At 45.7% G+C, this 16,984-nt stretch overlaps 1 protein-coding gene across 1 annotated transcript in view; it reads left to right on the plus strand.

The window, feature by feature from the left end:
* The window catches only part of EBF4 (EBF family member 4), a 208,346-nt gene that overhangs the window by 97,562 nt on the left and 93,800 nt on the right, over positions 1-16,984 (plus strand). The window contains exon 6 of the mRNA XM_073562825.1: positions 7,369-7,437. Coding sequence (XP_073418926.1) covers positions 7,369-7,437 — 69 coding nt within the window. The remainder of the gene's footprint in view (positions 1-7,368; positions 7,438-16,984) is intronic.

Below are 16,984 nucleotides of genomic sequence, written 5' to 3' on the forward strand. Positions count from 1 at the left end.
TTCTAATATCTAATCTGTGTCTCCTCCCATTCAGCTTCATCCCATTGCTTCTAGTCTTTCCTTGTGCAAATGAGAATAAAGTTGATCCTTCTACAATGTGACAGCCCTTTAGATATTTGTAGACAGCTATTAAGTCTCCTCTCAGTCTTCTCTTTTGCAAACTAAACATTCCCAAATCCTGCAACCTTTCCTCATAAGACAGGGTTTGCAGACCGGTCACCATTCTGGTCGCTCTTTTCTGAACTTGCTCCAGTTTGTTGATGTCTTTTTTAAAATGTGGTGCCCAAAATTGGACACAATATTCCAGATGAGGTCTGACCAAAGAGGAGTAGAGGGAAATAATTACTTCACGTGATCTAGACTGTATGCTTCTGTTAATACATCCTAGAATTGCATTTGCCTTTTTTGCTGCTGCATCACACTGTTGACTCATATTCAGTCTGTGATCTATTAGTATACCCAAGTCTTTTTCACATGTGCTGTCACTTAGCCCTATTCCTCCCATTCTATATATGCTTTTTTCATTTTTATTGCCCAGATGTAGTACTTTGCATTTCTCCCTGTTAAAAACCATTCTGTTAGTTGCTGCCCACTTCTCCAGTTTATTTAAATCTTTATGAATCCTCTCTCTCTCTTCTCTAGTATTAGCTATCCCTCCTAGCTTTGTGTCATCAGCAAATTTAATCAGTTTACCCTCAATTCCTTCATCTAAATCATTGATAAAGATGTTGAACAATACAGGGCCCAGGACAGAGCCCTGTGGTACCCCACTTGAGACATTCTTCCAACTGGATGTGCAGCCATTTATGACCACTCTTTGGGTCCGATCACTAAGCCAGTTATGAATCCACCTAACAGTTGCCTTGTCCATTCCATACTTAGTCATTTTTTCAATAAGGATTGTATGAGAGACTTTGTCAAATGCTTTGCTGAAGTCAAGATATACTATATCTACAGCATTTCCTTGAACCACCCAATCAGTAATACCATCATAGAAGGAAATTAAATTAGTCTGACATGACTTATTAGTTACAAACCCATGCTGACTCTGTTTAATCACTTCATTCTTATCCAGGTATTGACATACATGTTGTTTAATAATTTGTTCAAAGATCTTTCCTGGTATAGAAGTCAGACTCACCGGCCTATAGTTGCCTGGGTCCACCTTCTTCCCCTTTTTGAAGATAGGAACAACATTTGCTCTTCTCCAGTCTTCTGGCACTTCTCCTGTTCTCCAAGAATTTTCAAAGATTATGGAGAGGGGTTCAAAAATTTCTTCTGCTATCTCCTTCAGTACTCTGGGGTGTAATTCATCTGGACCTGGAGACTTGAATTCATTTAGGTTAGCTAAGTGTTTCCTCACTATCTTTCTGTTTATAGATATCCTGGATTCTTCTATTCCCTTAATAGGACAGTGAATAACAGTTGATGTTACATTTCCTTTCTGAGAGAAAACAGATGCAAAATAGGAATTTAAAAGTTCAGCCTTCTCAACATCCTGTCTTACCATTTCATCATTTTCATCCTGTAAAAATCCTATAGCATCTTTGACTTTTCTTTTACTTTTGACATATCCCCAAAATCCTTTATTATTGCTTTTGACATCTCTTGCAAGCCTCAATTCATTTTCAGCTTTAGCTAATCTGATTTGTGCCATGCAGGTTCTGCAGACAGCATTATATTCTTCTTTAGATATGCCTCCCTCTTTCCATTTTATAAACATTTTTTTCTTCCTTTTTAGCATGTGCTTAAGTTCTGTGTTCATCCATCCTGGTTTCCTTAAATGCTTCCTATTCTTCCCTCTTTTCGGAATTGTTAACAACTGTGCTTTGAGAATTTCATTTTTCAAGATTTCCCATCCTTCCTGGACATTTTTGTCTTTAAGGATATCCAGCCATTGGATCCCTCCAATTCTCTTTCTGAATCCCTTAAAATCTGCCTTTCTGAAATCTAACCTTGACGTCTGAGTCTTCACAGGTCTTCCGCCTCTAGTTATCCAAAATTCTAAAATAGCATGGTCGCTACCTCCTAGGGTCCCAGCCACTTTTACCTCCTCAACCATTTCCTCCCTGTTTATAAGGATTAGATCCAAGGTAGCAGTTCCCCTTGTTTTCTCCCCTACCTTTTGGAAGATAAAGTTGTCAGCAAGAGAGGATAAGAATTTCCTTGACCTGTTAGTTTTGCCTGAGAGAGATTCCCAACAAATGTCTGGATAGTTGAAATCTCCCATGACAACTATGTCATATTTTTTGGAGAACTTGTTAAATGTGCTGAACAGTTGTTTAGGGTTGTGGGATAGTGAAGATACAAGGTTTGTAAAATAGGTCTGTTTAGCAGAGGTGAGGGCTGATTTAAAGGCAAGTGTAGCTTGTTTGAAAGCAGTGAAGTCGTCTGGCAGGCGTGTTTTCTTCCAACGCCGCTCCGCGACCCTGGATGCTTGTCGAAGTTTTTTGGTGAGGTTGTTGTGCCAGGGTTGCCTATTGGTTTGTCACACTTTGCCATGCACGAGAGGAGCGACTGAGTCTTTAGCTGATGTGAGGGTGGCATTGTAGAAAGCGGTGGCACTGTCCATGTTGTGGAGTGAAGATATGGAGGAGAGGTAGAAGAGAGTCTGAGAGTCTGTGGATGTCTATGTGTGCAAGGTTTCTGCGAGGATGTGCTAGTCGCTGGACATGGGGGGCAGGTGAGGAGGACAAGGATTAGAAGGTGAGTAGATGGTGGTCAGATAGGGGGAAGGGAGAGGTTGTGAGATTAGATAGAGAACAGAGGCGGGTGAAGATGAGGTCTAATGTATGTCCATCTGTGGGTGGCTGTGGAGGACCACTGAGTAAGTCCAAAGGATGAGGTAAGTGACAGGAGTTTGGAGGCTTCTGGCTGGTGGGTGTCAATGGGGATGTTGAAGTCCCCCATGATGATGGTGGGGATGTCAGAAGAGAGAAAGTGGAGGAGCCAGGACTGTTATCAGGACTAATATCAGTACTGTTTTCAGGATTGTTATCAGGACTGTTATCAGGACTAATGTTAATATCCAAGGTTGTTGTAATATTCACCTAGGCAGGTTAATGATGCTAGCTTTATTCCTTAACCCCATCCCGACCTTTGACGCCATGTAGGCGTCATGAAAAGTCTTGCCAATACGACCCAAGACGCCTATGTGGCGTCATGAATTGATTGCCCCCCTGCGGGTCGGTTGACCGGGATCACTGAAAGGTCACCCGGGTCACTGAAAGGTCACCCGACCCGCAAACAAAGGACCCTTCATAGTTAACCCCAGGGGGCGTGGCTTAGCCCCACGGGCCTACAATCGCTCTGACTGGCTGCTAAAAGTGCATCAGAGCGATTGTAATATTTCACCAATGAAATTTGGTGAAATATTACAATCCAGCCATGGCCGATGCTGAAATAGCATCGGACATGGCTGGAGACCGAGACCCGACCCCCCCACACCGACTGACGGCACCGATCGGCTGCCGCCAGCGTCTGACGGCACCGATCGGCAGCCACTGTCATAATCTGCCCCCCCCGCCCTCCGATCACCCCCTCTCACCCTCCATGTTGCCTCCGAACTCCCGCTAGCCGTCCCGCCGTCCAGCATCATGGGCGCCGCCATCTTGGAAGATGGCGGGCGCATGCGCAGTGCGCCAAATCGAATCTGCAAACCTGCAGATTCATTCATTTATTTTGATCACTATGATAAACTTTTCACAGTGATCAAAATAAAAAAAAGTAAATCACCGCTCCCCTTATCACCCCGATAGGTAAGGACAAATAATAAAATAAAGAATTTTTTTTTTTTTCCATTAGGGTTGGAATTAGGGTTAGGGTTGTAATTAGGATTGGGATTACGGTTAGGCTTGTGGTTAGGGTTAGAGTTGGGATTAGGGTTAGGGGTGTGTTGGGGTTAGGGTTGTGGTTAGGGTTATGATTAGGGTTGGGATTAGGGTTAGGAATGTGTTGGGGTTAGGGTTGGAGATAGAATTGAGGGGTTTCCTCTATTTAGACACATTAGGGGCTCTCCAAACGCAACATCGCGCCACCATTTTTCCAGCCAATTGTGCATTCAAAAAGTCAACCGGTGCTCCCTCCATTTCGTGCCCCGACGTGTGCCCAAACAGTGGTTTACCCCCACTTATGGGGTATCAGCGTACTCAGGACAAATTGATCAACAACTTTTGGGGTTCAATTTCTCCTGTTACCCTTGTGAAAATAAAAAATGGTGGTTAAAAAATCATTTTTGAGCAAAAAAAAAAAAAAAAAATTTTTATTTTCACTGCTCTGCGTTATAAACTTCTGTGAAGCACCTGGGGGTTCAAAGTGCTCACCACACATCTAGATAAGTTCCTTCGTGGGTCTAGTTTCCAAAATGGGGTCACTTGTGGGGGAGCTCCAATGTTTAGGCACACACGGGCTCTCCAAACGCGACATGGTGTCCGCTAACTATTGGAGCTAATTTTCCATTCAAAAATTCAAATGGTGCTCCTTCCCTTCCGGGCCCTGCCGTGCGCCCAAACAGTGGTTTATGACCACATATGAGGTATCGGTGTACTCAGGAGAAATTGCCCAACAAATTTTAGGATCCATTTTATCCTGTTGCCCATGTGAAAATGAAAAAACTGAGGCTAAATAAAATTTTTGTGAAAGAAAAGTACTTGTTTTATTTACAGATCAATTTGTGAAGCATCTGGGGGTTCAAAGTGATCACTATGCATCTAGATAAGTTCCTTGGAGGGTCTAGTTTCCAAAATGGGGTCACTTGTGGAGGAGCTCCAATGTTTAGGTGCACAGGGGCTCTCCAAACGCGACATGTCAACCGCTAAATATTCCAGCATATTTTCCATTCAAAAATTCAAATGGTGCTCCTTCCCTTCCGGACCCTGCCGTGCGCCCAAACAGTGGATTACGACCACATATGAGGTATCGGTGTACTCAGGAGAAATTGCCCAACAAATTTTAGGATGCATTTTATCCTGTTGCCCATGTGAAAATGAAAAAACTGAGGCTAAAAGAAAATTTTTGTTGGAAAAATTAAAATGTCCATTTTTTCCTTTCACATTGCTTCAGTTTCTGTGAAGCACCTGAAGGGTTAATAATCTTCTTGAATGTGGTGTTGAGCACCTTGAGGGGTGCAGTTTTTAGAATGGTGTCACTTTTGGGTATGTTATATATATAGACCCCTCAAAGTGATTTCCAATGTGAGGTGGTCCCTAAAAAAATGGTTTTGTAAATTTTGTTGTAAAAATGAGAAATCGCTGGTCAACTTTTAACCCTTATAACGTCCTAACAAAAAAAAAAATGTTGTTTCCAAAATTGTGCTGATGTAAAGTAGACATGTGGGAAATGTTATTTATTAACTATTTTGTGTCACATAACTCTCTGGTTTAACAGAATAAAAATTCAAAATGTGAAAATTGCAAAATTTTCAAAATTCTCGCCAAATTTCCGTATTTTTTCACAGATAAATGCAAAAATTATCGCCCTAAATTTACCACTAACATGAAGCACAATAGGTCACGAAAAAACAATCTCAGAATCGCTAGTATGCGTTGAAGCGTTCCTGAGTTATTACCTCATAAAGGGACATTGGTCAGAATTGCAAAAAATGGCCGGGTCATTAAGGTCAGAATTGGCTGGGTCATGAAGGGGTTAAATCCACGGTCATACAGCAACTACAGGTAGATGACCAAAATACAATGTCCTTAGTCCACAAGTTCCCAACCCAGGATCTATAATTCCACTTCCCCCATACCAGGCGATACCCACTGACTCAAAACTTTTGGTTGCCCCACAGCTTTTGGTAACTCCCACCGATATATTCTGTAGTCATTGCCTATGTTCCTCCAGACGACGTATATCACGACCATAGAACGTGTATATCCCTCCAACCAGCAACCACAGTCCTTAAGATAGTTCCTCACATCCAGAGGATAGATATCACAACCATAGCACGTGTATCCAGTCCAACCGGTAACTGATCTCCAATCTGCGTAGGCCATCCATACATGGGCACCAGAACCTCATGCACAGATCCTCGTCCCTCGGTGTCACTGCACCAACTCCCTCACTAAACGTGGCTTATTGATCTCCCTCCCTGGTATCAGCCCCTTGAATGTGTAGAAGTGTTCACAAACTCCCCCCATAACTAACTATGCATTCAAGGAGGTGTTTTACTCAGGCCGACCCCATCACCTGAGACTCCATGTGAGACCTCCCGTGGTGTCGGCCCTGTTGGGTCTACGATCCCCATCCACACAATGGGCCCAGGGCTGGTAGAACAATGGATTGGTAGGATGATTGCTTTACATTTACCTTTAGCAATCTCCTGTCTGACCTTAACTATACATAAGATCCAGCCTGCTCATCCTGCTCTGATTACTGTCACTGAATGGAAACATTGATTCCCGAGCATGAACTGACGAGCCAGAAAATCTCAACCATAATAATCGGTCCTCCGTGCTGGAAATAGTCTGCATCCTGTAGAGCCTTGGACTCCACTCTATGTCCATTGGTCCAATAGTCTTTTGTCCATGGCCGGCTCCTCGCATTCCTCCCCCACTTTTTCAGCATGGACACAGATGTAAGAGGTTTCACCTTCATGAGAATGAGACTTTGTATCATCCAGTTTCCTCGTGGCGTATTCCATGTCGTCCTTGTGAATAAATTCCACAGTCCCCATTCCACCCTGGTGTACATCGGCATAGTAGACATCTCCAGCTTGTCTCATATGATCTTTCAGATCCTGCCAGCTCCCCGATGACGGAAGCCCTGAGACAAGGACGCTGTATTTAGTTAGCTGGGACAAGGGTCTGTTTCTCCAGCGGGGTCCTCCATATCCTCCTGATCCACGGTTGGACCTGGGAAACACCACACGTACCCGATGAGAACCGAACTTATATCCATTGCATCCAACCCCAGAGTGCTGACCCCCAGCTATGGGGATGGTCACTTGGCGGCCTGGTAAATAATGTACTGGAGGGACAGTATTAGGGCTGACCAGGGTGATGGTAGACCCAGTGTCCCGGAGTCCCTGGGCTTCCTCTCTGATGTCATTTACCTCCCACAGGTCATGCTCCTTCATGGTCACAGTCATTAGATTTTGTGCATTACTCACCACTGGCAGGGGAATCGTCGGCAAGTTGAGACTGGGCTGATCCTCTCTCTCAGGACTTATAACATCAGGAGTATTCTCAGGACTGATTATTATTATCACTGGAATCAGGACTATTATCAGCACTGTTAGGACTACAATCAGGACTATTATTCCCCTTTGGATTACTACTGATGTTGTATCATCTGGATCATGTTTAATTCATACATTGTAAAAGTTCTAATTTTTTAAATTGTGATTTTCCTTTTTTTTTATATATATAGCCGATGCTGCGACAAGAAAAGCTGTGGAAATCGTAACGAGACGCCGTCCGACCCAGTTATCATTGACAGGTATGATACCGCTCATAGAGAATGACAGATAAAAACCATGGAGCAGGTGATGACTGATGGAGCAGACTTTAGTGAGGACGTCCCCATTGGGAAAGGAGGTTCAGATTCAGGCTGAGATGTTGAAAAAGAAACCAATAATTAAAAAGTAGTGACATCACAGGGAGCCGACCTAAAAAATCCACAGAGAGTAGTGACACTATATGGAGCCAGCCTATCAAATCCACAGAGTAGTGACATCACATGGAGCCAGCCTATCAAATCCACAGATAGTGACATCACATGGTGCCAGCCTATCAAATCCACAGAGAGTAGTGACATCACATGGTGCCAGCCTATCAAATCCACAGAGTGCAGTGACATCACATGGAGCCAGCCTATCAAATCCACGGAGTGCAGTGACATCACATGGAGCCAGCCTATCAAATCCACGGAGTGCAGTGACATCACATGGAGCCAGCCTATCAAATCCACAGAGAGTAGTGACATCACATTGTGCCAGCCTATCAAATCCACGGAGTGCAGTGACATCACATGGAGCCAGCCTATCAAATCCACAGAGAGTAGTGACATCACATGGAGCCAGCCTATCAAATCCACGAAGTGCAGTGACATCACATGGAGCCAGCCTATCAAATCCACAGAGAGTAGTGACATCACATTGTGCCAGCCTATCAAATCCACATAGAGCAGTGACATCACATGGAGCCAGCCTATCAGATCCACAGAGAGTAGTGACATCACATGGAGCCAGCCTATCAAATCCACATAGAGTAGTGACATCACATGGAGCCAGCCTATCAAATCCACATAGAGCAGTGACATCACATGGAGCCAGCCTATCAGATCCACAGAGAGTAGTGACATCACATGGAGCCAGCCTATCAAATCCACAGAGAGTAGTGACATCACATGGAGCCAGCCTATCAAATCCACAGAGAGTAGTGACATCACATGGTGCCAGCCTATCAAATCCACAGAGAGTAGTGACGTCACATGGAGCCAGCCTATCAAATCCACATAGAGCAGTGACATCACATGAAGCCAGCCTATCAAATCCACAGAGGGCAGTGACATCACATGGAGCCAGCCTATCAAATCCACAGAGAGTAGTGACATCTTATGGTGCCAGCCTCTCAAATCCACAGAGTAGTGACACTACATGGTGCCAGCCTATCAAATCCGCAGAGAGTAGTGACATCACATGGAGCCAGCCTATCAAATCCACAGAATGCAGTGACATCACATGGTGCCAGCCTATCAAATCCACAGAGTGCAGTGACATCACATGGAGCCAGCCTATCAAATCCACGGAGTGCAGTGACATCACATGGAGCCAGCCTATCAAATCCACAGAGAGTAGTGACATCACATGGAGCCAGACTATAAAATCCACAGAGGGCAGTGACATCACATGGTGCCAGCCTATCAAATCCACAGAGAGTAGTGACATCACATGGAGCCAGCCTATCAAATCCACAGAGGGCAGTGACATCACATGGAGCCAGCCTATCAAATCCACAGAGAGTAGTGACATCATATGGTGCCAGCCTATCAAATCCACAGAGTAGTGACACTACATGGTGCCAGCCTATCAAATCCGCAGAGAGTAGTGACATCACATGGAGCCAGCCTATCAAATCCACAGAGTGCAGTGACATCACATGGTGCCAGCCTATCAAATCCACAGAGAGTAGTGACATCACATGGAGCCAGCCTATCAAATCCACAGAGTAGTGACACTACATGGTGCCAGCCTATCAAATCCGCAGAGAGTAGTGACATCACATGGAGCCAGCCTATCAAATCCACAGAGTGCAGTGACATCACATGGTGCCAGCCTATCAAATCCACAGAGGGCAGTGACATCACATGGAGCCAGCCTATCAAATCAACAGAGAGTAGTGACATCACATGGAGCCAGCCTATCAAATCCACAGAGTGCAGTGACATCACATGGAGCCAGCCTATCAAATCCACAGAGAGTAGTGACATCACATTGTGCCAGCCTATCAAATCCACATAGATCAGTGACATCACATTGTGCCAGCCTATCAAATCCACAGAGAGTAGTGACATCACATGGAGCCAGCCTATAAAATCCACAGAGGGCAGTGAGACCACATGAAGCCAGCCTATCAAATCCACAGAGTAGTGACATCACATGGAGCCAGCCTATCAAATCCACAGAGTAGTGACACTATATGGTGCTAGCCAATCAAATCCACAGAGAGTAGTGACATCACATGGAGCCAGGCTATCAAATCCACAGTGAGCAGTGACACCACATGGAGCCAGGCTATCAAATCCACAGAGAGTAGTGACATCACATGGAGCCAGGCTATCAAATCAACTTAGAATATTGAGCTCTTGGCCAAAGTCCTTTGGTCCCAAAGTGCATGGGCAGAGACTTATGGTTTTGTGGAATCTTGCCTCAAGTGTTCTATTTCTGTGTGGGCTCTTTGCCAGGGTCTTGTTCTGGTGGACGCTTACCAGAGTCATCTTGTTCTGGTGGGTGCTTACCAGAGTCTTCTCATTCTGGTGGACGCTTACCAGAGTCTTCTCATTCTGGTGGACGCTTACCAGAGTCTCCTCATTCTGGTGGACGCTTACCAGAGTCTCCTCGTTCTGGTGGACGCTTACCAGAGTCTCCTCATTCTGGTGGACGCTTACCAGAGTCTCCTCATTCTGGTGGACGCTTACCAGAGTCTCCTCGTTCTGGTGGACGCTTACCAGAGTCTCCTCGTTCTGGTGGACGCTTACCAGAGTCTCCTCGTTCTGGTGGACGCTTACCAGAGTCTCCTCGTTCTGGTGGACGCTTACCAGAGTCTCCTCGTTCTGGTGGACGCTTACCAGAGTCTCCTTGTTCTGGTGGACGCTTACCAGAGTCTCCTCGTTCTGGTGGACGCTTACCAGAGTCTCCTCTTTCTGGTGGATGCTTACCAGAGTCGTCTTGTTCTGGTGGATGCTTACAAGAGTCTTCTCGTTCTGGTGGGCATTTACCAGAGTCTTTTCATTCTGGTGGACACTTACCAGAGTCTCCTCGTTCTGGTGGACGCTTACCAGAGTCTCCTCGTTCTGGTGGATGCTTACCAGAGTCGTCTTGTTCTGGTGGATGCTTACAAGAGTCTTCTCGTTCTGGTGGGCATTTACCAGAGTCTTCTCATTCTGGTGGACGCTTACCAGAGTCTCCTCGTTCTGGTGGACGCTTACCAGAGTCTCCTCGTTCTGGTGGACGCTTACCAGAGTCTCCTCGTTCTGGTGGATGCTTACCAGAGTCTCCTCGTTCTGGTGGATGCTTACCAGAGTCTCCTCGTTCTGGTGGATGCTTACCAGAGTCTCCTCGTTCTGGTGGACGCTTACCAGAGTCTCCTGGTTCTGGTGGACGCTTACCAGAGTCTCCTCGTTCTGGTGGACGCTTACCAGAGTCTCCTCGTTCTGGTGGACGCTTACCAGAGTCGTCTTGTTCTGGTGGATGCTTACAAGAGTCTTCTCGTTCTGGTGGGCATTTACCAGAGTCTTTTCATTCTGGTGGACACTTACCAGAGTTGTCTTGTTCTGGTGGATGCTTACCAGAGTCTCCTCGTTCTGATGGGCATTTTGTGGGCATTTTGCCAGCATCCTCTAATCCTGAGTTGTCTGGTTCTACTGTGATGTTTTGGTTCTGGTGGCCTGTTGGCCATAGTCAGATAATGGGGAGCACTTGGACGTATTAGATGGGGATCAATTTGAGGCAGTTAGTGGAGGGACACATGAAGGCAGATACTTGGAGGTAGATACTGTGGTTCACATGAAGGTAGATACTGGGAGACATTCGGAGGCAGATATAGGGTGGTAGCCTCACGTCATTAGAGATCTTCTAAGCACAAGTTTTTCATAACTACAGCTTTCTATTATACTGCTGCTTCTGTGTTTACAATACAGAGATAATATTTCTTTCAGCTGAGGGTTTGGTACAGTTGTGTCCAGCATAATCAATCTCCTGTCTTGTTGCAATGTATCAGTCCTGGGAAATGTTTTAGTCTTAAGAGCGCGTGTGTTTGAACCAGCGGTGGACACCGTGCTCAGCGCTTCCTAGCCGACCCAGGGGGGTTAAATGCAATCTGATATCTTTTTCAAATGGCTCACTGAGGAAGGTCTAATGGTGACCGAAATGTTTGTGAACCTTATTGCTGGATTGCATATTTAATCATTTATTTAATTTCATCTACTTTGAGTGCCAAGTTTTCGTACATATCTTAGGCTACTTTCACACTTGCGGTTTTTTTGCGCTGCGCACCGTGCGCAGTGCAAACGCACATAACAAACGCATCATGCGTTTTTGTGCGTTTTTGTGCGCGTTTTTTTGCGCTGACGTGCGCATTACCATGTGCACGTCAGCGCACCCATAGACTATAATGGGTGGTTGAGTGAAAATAAAACGCATTGCGTGCGCATGTGTTTTTTTGGGACAAGTCGGACGCCCAAAAAATGCAACAGGATGCATTTTGTGCGCCCATGCGCACACTACAAAAAAACGCATGTGTATGCGCACCCATGTAAAGTATAGGAAAAAAAACGCAAGTGTGAAACCAGCCTTAGTCTAAAGACCAGGCTGAGTATCTCACAAAGGATTGTTCTCAGCTGTGCGACATCTACAGAGTGTTTCTATTCACTGATAGCAAGCAGAGCAACTAGCAGTGATACCAGGATGGTCGGAGCGCTACTTGAACTTGGCCGCAAGTCATATCCTAGACGTGCCGACCATCATATGGTCTATGGTGGCGCACTAACATAGCCAGACGTTACTCTTTATCCTGTTTCCTGGCCTTCTCAAGATGAGTCTCCAAATGTTACTAAGATTTGCCCCATTCCACAGCAGCGTATGGAAAGCTATCTTGTATCCCGAACGTGTAGACGCTTGCATATGATTCGTTCCTGGGATGTAGGGTGGTTGATCATTCCTGGGATGTAGGGTGGTTGATCATTCCTGGGATGTAGGGTGGTTGATCATTCCGGGGATGTAGGGTGGTTGATCATTCCTAGGATGTAGGGGGGTTGATCATTCCTAGGATGTAGGGGGGTTGATCATTCCGAGGATCTATAGTGGTTGATCATTTCGGGGATGTAGGGTAGTTGATCATTTTGAGAATGTAGGATAGTTGATCATTTCAATGTAGGGTAGATGATCATTTTGAGAATGTAGGATAGTTGATCATTTCAATGTAGGGTAGATGATCATTTTGAGAATGTAGGATAGTTGATCATTTCAATGTAGGGTAGTTGATCATTTCGAGAATGTGGGGTGGTTCATCATTCCGGAAATGTAGGGTGGTTGATCATTCAGAGGATCTAGGATGGTTGATCATTCCTGGGATGTAGGACAGTTGATCATTCCTGGGATGTACGGTGTTTGATCATTCCTGGGATCTAGAGTGGTTGATCATTCCGGGGATGTAGGATAGTTGATCATTTCGAGAATGTAGGGTGGTTCATCTTTCTGGGGATGTAGGGTGGTTGATCATTCCTGGGATGTAGGATAGTTGATCATTTCGAGAATGTAGGGTGGTTCATCATTCTGGGGATGTAGGGTGGTTGATCATTTAGGGGATGTAGGAGGGTTGATCATTCCTGGGACGTAGGACAGTTGATCATTCCTGGGATCTAGAGTGGTTGATCATTCCTGAGATGTAGAGTGGTTGATCATTTTGGGGATGTAGGGTGGTTAATCATTTCGAGAATGTAGGGTGGTTCATCTTTCTGGGGATGTAGGGTGGTTGATCATTCCTGGGATGTAGGACGGTTGATCATTCCTGGGATGTAGGACAGTTGATCATTACTGGGATCTAGAGTGGTTGATCATTCTGGAGATGTAGGGTGGTTGATCATTCCGGTATGTAGGGTGGTTGATTATTCCTGGGATCTAGAGTGGTTGATCATTCTGGGGATGTAGGGTGGTTGATCATTCCTGAGATGTAGAGTGGTTGATCATTCCTGAGATGTAGAGTGGTTGATCATTCCGGGGATGTAGAGTGGTTGATCATTCCGGGGATGTAGAGTGGTTAATCATTTCGAGAATGTAGGGTGGTTCATCATTCCGGGTATGTAGGGTGGTTGATCATTCTGAGGATGTAGGGTGGTTGATCATTCCTGGGATCTAGAGTGGTTGATCATTCTGGGGATCTAGTGTGGTTAATCATTCCGGGGATGTAGGGTGGTTGATCATTCCTCAGATGTAGAGTGGTTGATCATTCGGGGATGTAGGGTGGTTGATCATTCCGGGGATGTAGGGTGGTTGATCATTCCTGAGATCTAGAGTGGTTTATCATTCCGGGGATCTAGTGTGGTTAATCATTCAGGGGATGTAGGGTGGTTAATCATTTCGAGAATGTAGGGTGGTTCATCATTCCGGGTATGTAGGGTGGTTGATCATTCCTGGGATCTAGAGTGGTTGATCATTCCTGGGATCTAGAGTGGTTGATCATTCGGAGATGTAGGGTGGTTGATCATTCCTGGGATCTAGAGTGGTTGATCATTCCTGAGATCTAGAGTGGTTGATCATTCCGGGGATCTAGTGTTGTTAATCATTCAGGGGAAGAAGGGTGGTTCATCATTCCGGGGATGTAGGGTGGTTGATCATTCCTGAGATCTAGAGTGGTTGATCATTCCGGGGATCTAGTGTGGTTAATCATTCCGGGGATGTAGGGTGGTTGATCATTCCTCAGATGTAGAGTGGTTGATCATTCGGGGATGTAGGGTGGTTGATCATTCCGGGGATGTAGGGTGGTTGATCATTCCTGAGATCTAGAGTGGTTGATCATTCCGGGGATCTAGTGTGGTTAATCATTCAGGGGATGTAGGGTGGTTAATCATTTCGAGAATGTAGGGTGGTTCATCATTCCGGGTATGTAGGGTGGTTGATCATTCTGAGGATGTAGGGTGGTTGATCATTCCTGGGATCTAGAGTGGTTGATCATTCCGGGGATCTAGTGTGGTTAATCATTCCGGGGATGTAGGGTGGTTGATCATTCCTCAGATGTAGAGTGGTTGATCATTCGGGGATGTAGGGTGGTTGATCATTCCGGGGATGTAGGGTGGTTGATCATTCCTGAGATCTAGAGTGGTTGATCATTCCTGGGATCTAGAGTGGTTGATCATTCCGGGGATGTAGGGTGGCTGATCATTCCTGGGATCTAGAGTGGTTGATCATTTGGGGATGTAGGGTGGTTGATCATTCCGGGGATGTAGGGTGGTTGATCATTCCTGGGATCTAGAGTGGTTGATCATTCCAGGGATGTAGGGTGGTTGATCATTCCGGGGATCTAGTGTGGTTAATCATTCAGGGGATGTAGGGTGGTTAATCATTTCGAAAATGTAGGGTGGTTCATCATTCCGGGGATGTAGGGTGGTTGATCATTCAGGGGATGTAGGACGGTTGATCATTCCTGAAATATAGGACAGTCGATCATTCCGGGGATGTAGAGTGGTTAATGGGTGATGCCTGTTGGTCGGTATGCTGCCATGGTCCCAGTAGACTTGGGTGGTCTTTAGGCCTGCTCTGTCTGCCTCCACTGAGCCCCTCTTGTCACAGCCCAGCCCCAGTGGTTTAGAGAGCGCGATAAGTGCCCTATCAACATGTTAATCAAATTACTTATGAGCCAAAATTGAGGCTTTTCATTAATTATACAAGATTATTCTAATTGGAAATTCAAATTTATTCGCTCTGAACAGAAGGTGTTCTGCAATGTTTCAGGGAATTTGCATATTAAATGGGGAGAGTAGGGCATTATGTATGCTAATTTATGCGTATTGTCTTTATTTTTAACTGGCAGACCATATGCAAGGCTGCTGCTTAAGTAGGTGAAAAAGTGTCAGGGAGTTTCATTGCCGCTCGCTGGAGTCTTGGCTGTGGCAGCGGCGAGGGGAACGGCATCACCTGGTGCCAGGAGCGCAGGGTTCACGACAGTCTCCACGGTACATGACTATGGAAATGACGAGGAGACTTCTAATAACGGAACCGTGTATAAAAATATTCACCCATTCCGTGTTTGTGAAGGGGGTGAATGAAGACGCCACGAGTTCTGCTAGGGTTGTGTCTGTGGAAGCCACCAATGACCCAGGACCATCGAGGACGAGGCTCATGGTGACCTCAGATGAGTCGAAACACCTGTCAATGGATCCGCTGACCATGACCTCCCACCTACAGTCTTCTGGCAAAGGGGTCTGTGTGCTCCTTCAGTATGCAGGGACCACCACCACATTTCTGTTAGCACCACGCCGGAGTCCTGCTCTGACAGGCAGGGTCTCCGGAGTGTCTCTTCGCTCACCTGTGCTGCGGTCAGTTCTTTCCTTCTCCATGCTCTGCATGCTTCCAGCCGGTCCTCTGGCCATGTCCTTAGGCCACATGCTCGTGCACTCCCACTCTCAAAGGGTCAGCTTGTGCACCTGCTATTTCCTCCCCAGCCAATAGCGGTGGGACATCATGTACAGTGGGGAAAAAAAGTATTTAGTCAGTCAGCAATAGTGCAAGTTCCACCACTTAAAAAGATGAGAGGCGTCTGTAATTTACATCATAGGTAGACCTCAACTATGGGAGACAAACTGAGAAAAAAAATCCAGAAAATCACATTGTCTGTTTTTTTTTCATTTTATTTGCATATTATGGTGGAAAATAAGTATTTGGTCAGAAACAAGCAATCAAGATTTCTGGCTCTCACAGACCTGTAACTTCTTCTTTAAGAGTCTCCTCTTTCCTCCACTCATTACCTGTAGTAATGGCACCTGTTTAAACTTGTTATCAGTATAAAAAGACACCTGTGCACACCCTCAAACAGTCTGACTCCAAACTCCACTATGGTGAAGATCAAAGAGCTGTCAAAGGACACCAGAAACAAAATTGTAGCCCTGCACCAGGCTGGGAAGACTGAATCTGCAATAGCCAACCAGCTTGGAGTGAAGAAATCAACTGTGGGAGCAATAATTAGAAAATGGAAGACATACAAGACCACTGATAATCTCCCTCGATCTGGTGCTCCACGCAAAATCCCACCCCGTGGGGTCAGAATGATCACAAGAACGGTGAGCAAAAATCCCAAAACCACGCGGGGGGACCTAGTGAATGAACTGCAGAGAGCTGGGACCAATGTAACAAGGCCTACCATAACACACTACGCCACCATGGACTCAGATCCTGCAGTGCCAGACGTGTCCCACTGCTTAAGCCTGTACATGTCCGGGCCCGTCTGAAGTTTGCTAGAGAGCATTTGGATGATCCAGAGGAGTTTTGGGAGAATGTCCTATGGTCTGATGAAACCAAACTGGAACTGTTTGGTAGAAACACAACTTGTCGTGTTTGGAGGAAAAAGAATACTGAGTTGCATCCATCAAACACCATACCTACTGTAAAGCATGGTGGTGGAAACATCATGCTTTGGGGCTGTTTCTCTGCAAAGGGGCCAGGACGACTGATCCGGGTACATGAAAGAATGAATGGGGCCATGTATCGTGAGATTTTGAGTGCAAACCTCCTTCCATCAGCAAGGGCATTGAAGATGAAACGTGGCTGGGTCTT

Source organism: Dendrobates tinctorius, unplaced genomic scaffold, assembly GCF_039654945.1.
Source record: "Dendrobates tinctorius isolate UK_male_01 unplaced genomic scaffold, ASM3965494v1 ptg000367l, whole genome shotgun sequence".
Taxonomy (NCBI): Eukaryota; Metazoa; Chordata; class Amphibia; order Anura; family Dendrobatidae; genus Dendrobates; species Dendrobates tinctorius.